At 48.4% G+C, this 6,518-nt stretch overlaps 1 protein-coding gene across 1 annotated transcript in view; it reads right to left on the reverse strand.

The window, feature by feature from the left end:
* Positions 1-653: 653 nt before the first annotated feature.
* Positions 654-6,518, reverse strand: part of LOC102014255 (3-ketoacyl-CoA thiolase B, peroxisomal-like) — a 12,264-nt gene continuing 6,399 nt past the window's right edge. Inside the window, exons 6-12 of the mRNA XM_005383729.2 lie at positions 4,910-5,008; positions 3,699-3,779; positions 2,346-2,536; positions 2,014-2,193; positions 1,678-1,733; positions 1,422-1,567; positions 654-1,054 (exon numbers count right to left, since the gene is read on the reverse strand). Of these exons, the coding sequence (XP_005383786.1) occupies positions 979-1,054; positions 1,422-1,567; positions 1,678-1,733; positions 2,014-2,193; positions 2,346-2,536; positions 3,699-3,779; positions 4,910-5,008 (829 nt within the window). The 3' untranslated portion in view covers positions 654-978. The remainder of the gene's footprint in view (positions 1,055-1,421; positions 1,568-1,677; positions 1,734-2,013; positions 2,194-2,345; positions 2,537-3,698; positions 3,780-4,909; positions 5,009-6,518) is intronic.

Here is a 6,518-nt window from a genome sequence, read left to right on the forward strand (position 1 = left end):
AGACTTTGTCCCCCAGCTGGTGCCCCTGTAGACCATCTTGGCTCTGCCTGAGCTGCAGCTCTCCACAACCTGGGTGAACCCTGCTATCTGCTGTGAATCAATGGCAGGCCCAGGAATTCTACTTGATGAAGAGCTGCTGGAGCTCTGGGCCATTTTAATGGGTATGTTGTGCTTTCCTGCCTACCTGCTGTTCCAGGGAGGCTGGGCCAAGTTGCCCAAGAATGGACCTATGTCCATGCAAGGAGAGGACACATTGGTCCTGAGGTTCTTGCAGAGATGAGCAGTTTTCAATTGCAAGTATTTCCCAGGTGTCCCTGTCCCATCATGTTGGCAAGACCAGAAGGCAGAGAAGACAGTGGGTAAATGAAAGCTTCCAGAACAGTACATGGAACTGCTTGAACCTGTATGTGTCCCTCCTTCTCCTTGGGGCAGGACAGCAGGAGCTATACTAGGAGGCAAAGTCCTTTTGGGTCTTTGCAATCAGTGGACTGCTAGAAGACTGACACACCAAGGCTCCCCCAACCTCCATCACCATGCATGTGTTCTTAACTGCCAGGTACAGCTTCGCCCAGACTCCCTGGTACTGACCAAGTGCCTAGGCCACAGGGAGCAGCAAGGTAAGAGCTGGCTCAGGGGGAAAAGAACCACATTGCTAAGAGGGAGACACAGAATTTATTCCATCCATTTTACCCCTGATCCAAAGGGCTTCCATCCCTCAGGAGTTATACAACTTCCTGTGGCCTGGGTGACCCACATTGACTTTGCCCTAGGTTGGGGAGATCTTCAGAGGTGCTCCCAACCTCTCCACCTGCTCCTGTACTGTCTTTGATGTTCACATTTTCCAAATTTTTGAAGTGCCTTAATTTGTCTACCCTGCCTATACCACCAGTGCTGAATGTGTCATGTGAATTTGCGTCTATAGTGTCCCTCTCTGGTATCCAGAGCAGGACTGTCTGGGTGGAGCCTGGAACCAGGCCCTCAGTTGCCAGGGTACTCAAAGACAGCAGCAGCTCCCATTCCAGTTCCGATGCACATAGACACCACACCATATGCCCTGTGGAAATGAAAGGGTGGTGGCTAGGCAGAGGCATGCTGGCCACAGGCTCAACCACAACGTGACTGACCAGGCCACACTGCATGAACCAAGGCCCCCTTGGAGGCAGAGGATGCAAACCAGCAGACCAGCTCTGTGGGGAATTGGGTCCCATCCACCTAACCATACACTCAGGTTGGCAGATTCCCTCTGCAGCCAAGGTTGCTTTTGAGGCAACCTTCCTCAAGGAAGAGGGAAACCACACCCTTACAGTCCAGTTCAGAGTGTCTCTATGTGAGTGTTCACCTCCTAATCCTGATCTGCCCAGACACTTAGGTTTTGGTATCCTCCATGATATCTACAAATACCCCAGAAGATGTAGATTCACCTCTTTCCACGGCGCTTCAGCTCGTTGAGCAGTGTGATGACTTGTCGTGCCCCTGTGCAACCCAGGGGGTGGCCCAGAGCCACTGCACCCCCCAGAGGGTTCAATTTCTCAGCGGGGATGCCCAGCTTCTCCACACAGTAGACAGCCTGGAAGAGGCCAGAGCAGCAGGTGAAGCCTCTGTCTGGCCTCTTGCACCACTTGCCCTGTTGCTCCCTCTGGGCTGGCAAGGCCCCGGCAAGGAGAGACAAAGGCTCACCTGGCTTGCAAAGGCTTCATTGATCTCAAAGATGTCCACATCATTTACTGTCAGCCCTGCAGGCAAAGTATGGACCTGAGCTGACAGTGGTCCCTGAGCAGGCTGTGGGTCTCCCTGGGCTCTGACCCATGCAAGGACTATAAGTGCCCAGTGTGTCTGTCTCTTTCAGAGGAGTAAGGAAGACCCAGCTGGGAGGTTAGGAAGACCTGGGGAATGAGGTGCTAGCCTGCCCACCTTTACTTCGTGACACCCACAGTGTCATCCCAGTGCCCTTCCCAGGCCCATCTGCAAAGCAGGAGAGGGAGTCAGTTCTGAAGAATGACAAAATCATCTTACCTGCTTTTTGCAAAGCTACAGGAATGGCATAGGCAGGTCCAATGCCCATGATGTCAGGTGGGACTCCAACCACTGCATAAGACCTCAGGACTCCAAGGATGGGGAGGCCCAACTCTTCTGCCTTGGATCTCCGGGCCAGCAGGATGGCTGCTGCCCCGTCACTCACCTGGCTAGAGTTTCCTGGGGGTGGATGTTTGGGGTAAGGTGGCATCAGGGTGGGGCATAGGAAAACCAGCCCTCTCATAGCCACCCTTCCTAGGGGTCTGTTTTGCTCCAGGCCCCTAGAGAAAAATAGCCAGCCTGGCCACCACCCAGCCCCAGGCAAGGCTCACCTGCTGTGGTGGAGCCACCATCCTTGAAGGCAGGTTTCAGCTTTGACAGTCCTTCCATGGTGGTACTGGGGCGAATACCCTCATCCTGGGACACTGTGATGCTTCTCTTAGTACCCTTGTCGTCTCGGATGGTGGTGGTGACGGGCACAATCTCGTTGCGGAAACAGCCTCTGCTCTGGGCCCTCGCTGCCCTGACAGCAAGATGGACAGCTGTGCCCTTTGGACTAACCTTCCTCCGTATCCCTGTCTTTGCCCATTTCCACAGACATTCAACCTCAGGCTTCAAGGATGGGGGACATTTGTGGTGCTGTGGGGGCAATGAGGGGCAGTTGGGTGTTCTTAATGACTCACACATGTACCTGGGAGGGGGAGGTATTTCTGTGGCTTTCTGTTCTGCCATTGCTCTCAGCCCAAATCTACAAATCAGGAGCAATCCCATCCTCGAAGCAGAGAAGAGACTTGGATGTGGTGTCTCTTCCCTTAGTTCCTCCACCCAAGAAGGACTAAGTGTGTTTGGTTATCTCAGCTAAACTGAGGCTCAAGCTTCAGGAATATTTGTGCTGAGTTCTGATACCTTTCCTGTTTAATAACACCTGTACTCTAGATGTTCCTCAGTTTCCCCAAATTTACTATGATGATAAATTTTGGATGCATTTATATATATAAACAGCTTTGAAATAAAAGTTTTGTTAAGTGAGACTCATGATCAGATTCAAAATATAACTACCTGTAGACCTAATAATAGGAAGGAATACATAGCTGACAACAAATGCTCACATGCTTACCTGGTCACAAGAAGCTAAGAATCTCTGCCTTGGAGAGGCCAACTGCATGAAAGATCACCCCAGTCCTTTACTACTGGGTCTTTACAAGGTTGGGGTTAGGGGCAACTTAGTCCACCTCTGCCTGAAGGCCTGAGCACATTGGTTTCTCTGATGTGAGCATCAGACCTGGTGAATCAAGGTGCTTTTCTAGATCCAGACTTTCTCTAGAAGCTAGGATGGCAGGTCTGTCATATTTCTGCCCTCAGATTGAAGGCCTCCGACTTTTTTGGTGGCAACCATGTCTAGTCACCAAGCCACAGCCAGTTAGAGGAGATTACTAAACAGAGAGGAAATTCAGGCTCAGAGACAAGACACCAAGACACTCAGAGAATGATGTCAGTCAGAAGACCTGAAGAGCCACCAACCACAATGGTTGGGCCCCTTTCCACCTCCAGCTGGAGGCATGAGTCTTGCAAAGCCCTCATGGGAGCTGTATCCTGAGAATTGCTTCCCCACACATCAGCTAGGTTGGCCTCACAACTTGGTTCTCCAGCCTTTCGACATCCCCCGCAACCCAAGTAGCACTCACTTCTGCTGGGAGGCCAGTGCAAAGGCATCCTGCTTCTCCCGGGAAATACCAAATCGTTCAGCCACGTTCTCTGAGGTTATCCTAGGATACAAACAGAAAACCAGGTGGGCATGGGTCTGGCAGCCTATGGGCAAGGTTTTGTGGTAGAGCTATGGTTGGACTTCTGAACCTCAAGGGCCAGAGGGAGGGAGGTCAGTTCAATCACAGAGAAAGTAGTGAAGACTCAGGAGATAGCATTTCCTGGTCCCAGAGAATAGACACAGATGGAAAGTTGCCAATGCTGGTTAGATTCTCAGACACTCATACCCCAGACATCCTCTCCAAGGAGGGCAGACTGCATGGAAGCAGTGCCATGGAGAGGCCCTAGGTGGCCTGCTTCACCATGGGGAGAAGGTACAGGAGGGTTTGTTGGGTCACTATTGGCGGCTCCTAGCAGCTTCTATATGGCTTTTCAGGCTGCTCCTGGAGATACAATTTGTGGTGCAAGGTTAGATAATGCCATCTACCAGCCACAATTTTCTCATTATTCACTGGAACCAGGAAACCCTGCCCAGAGTCCTGGTGGGTGAGGGGCTGGTCAGAGCTCAGGAACACTGGCTGCAGAACAAGAGGCTGGACAAATACAGTGGTACCTTGGTTCGTGAACTTAATTTTCTTGATTTTGGAAAAGATAGACATTTTTGTGTTTGTGTGGGAAAAATAGCTGTGGTTGTATTTGTCACCAGATGCAGAGTTTGCAAACAAAAACAAAATTTTGCCAAAACACGTTTGCAAACCAAATTGTTTGCAAACAAAAACATTTGTGAACTGAGATACCACTACGTAACATAGTTCCCTTGCTGTATCTGAAAGGGCTCAAAAATCTTTCACCTGCATATTCAGGGATCAAAAGCTCCCCACGTCCTTTTACTTCCTAGGCCATTTGGCTCCACTGCCATTGTCCTCTCTTTGAACACTTCAGAAGGGGCATGAAAGGTGGGCTATGTTTGGAAATGCAGAGGCTCATGGACACCTGCTGGTCTCAGGAGAGGGAAGCCAAGAGCAGTTTGGAATGCCATAGCCAGAGTCCATGCAGAGTTGATCACACCAAAACAAAGCAGCCCAAGGTTTGGCACTGCCAGTCATAGAGATAAGAACATTCTTAGACTCTGCTTCAAGACAAGCAGAGAGCTGAGGGGCACAGGCATACAGAGCTATGAATGGGCACTCACCCCATAGGGATCAGGCAATCTCTGGCCTTCTCATTCTCCAGCAAGCATGAAGTGATATTTCCTGGCTTTCCTCTCTCAGCCAGAGACATGGACTCCACCCTGCAGATGAAAAGGAGAAGGAGGGGTCTGAGCTTTAGGAACTCATAGGAACTGGACTGTGGCAAGAGCTAGGAACTAGCCTAGGAACACTCAGAGAGTCCGGTGGGATGTCCTGGAGGCAAGTGAAGGCTCATGTCCAGCAAAGCAGAGTTGGGGTTGCAGGATGGTTGAACTGTGTTTCCCTCCATCCAGGACAGAGTACTACATTGTCCACACTCCAAGAGACAAGGTCACACTTCCCTATACAACTGCTGAACCAGCCAATTGCTAGTTTGCAAGGATAGCTTCTAGTGTCCAACAGTTCTGGGGATACAAACAATGTTCCCTAGGGCTGATCTCAGGATCCACAAATGCAGAATGGGAAGAGACAAATGTCTTTAAATTGAGCACAGAACTCGTATCCAAGACTGACTTGATCTACATAGGCATGACTTTTGGGAGTGTGAGATGAAAATGAGGTGGCCAGTGTAGAAGATGAAGAATGGCCTCCAAAATTTTAAGGAAACCATACCTTTTACAGTAGCATCCAAAAAACTGAAATACTTAGGAATCAACCTAAAAAGAAGTAAAAGAATCTATACAGTGAAAACCACACTCCTCTGAAAAAAGAGATCAAAGATTATTTCAGAAAATGGAAAGCCATTCCTTCCTCACAGACAGGAAGAACCAACATTGTGAAAATGGCCATACTCTCAAAATTGTTATATAGATTCAATGCAGTCCTAGTCAAAATACCATTAGTATACCTCACAGATGTAGAGAAAACATTCCTGAAATTCATCTGGAATCAGAAGAGACCCAGAGCAGCAAAAGCAATCCTGGGCAACAAAGGCAAGGCAGGAGTCATCATAATTCCTGACTTGAAATTATACTGCAAAGCTACTGTGATAAAATCAGCATGTTATTGGCAAAAGAAAACAAAAGAAAACAAAAAAAAACCCTTCCAAAACGGACCTGAGGATCAATGGGACAGACTGGAAGACACAGCCATAACCACAAACACACTCAGCCACCTTATCTTTAACAAACAGGCCAAACAAGTTCACTGGAAGAAAAATAGCCTGTTTAAGAAATGGTACTGGAAAAACTGGCTCACCACATGCCAAAGACTAAAACTAGATCCATGTCCATCACAATGCATCAAACTAAAGTAAAAATGGATTAAAAATCTAAATATTAAAACAGAAACACTAAATCTACTGGAAGAGAAAGTAGGTAGAGATTTTGAAGACACAGAGGGAGGTGGAAAATTTATAAACAAAAACAAAACTGCACAGGAAATACTTCAAAGAATCAACAACTGAGATCTCATCTTATTGAAAAGTTTTGCACATCAAAAAAAATCACCAACAGAGTAAAAAGAAAACTCACAAATTGGGAAAAAAATTTTAGTCAACTGTCCCTTGGACAAAAGACTTCTATCTAAGGGGCTGGGGATTTAGCTCAGCGGCAAAGCGCCTGCTTGGCAAGCGCAAGGTCGTGAGTTCGGTTCCAGGTACCGGAGAAAAAC

This window comes from Chinchilla lanigera, unplaced genomic scaffold, assembly GCF_000276665.1.
Source record: "Chinchilla lanigera isolate Chin_1 unplaced genomic scaffold, ChiLan1.0 scaffold00020, whole genome shotgun sequence".
In the NCBI taxonomy this organism is placed as follows: Eukaryota; Metazoa; Chordata; class Mammalia; order Rodentia; family Chinchillidae; genus Chinchilla; species Chinchilla lanigera.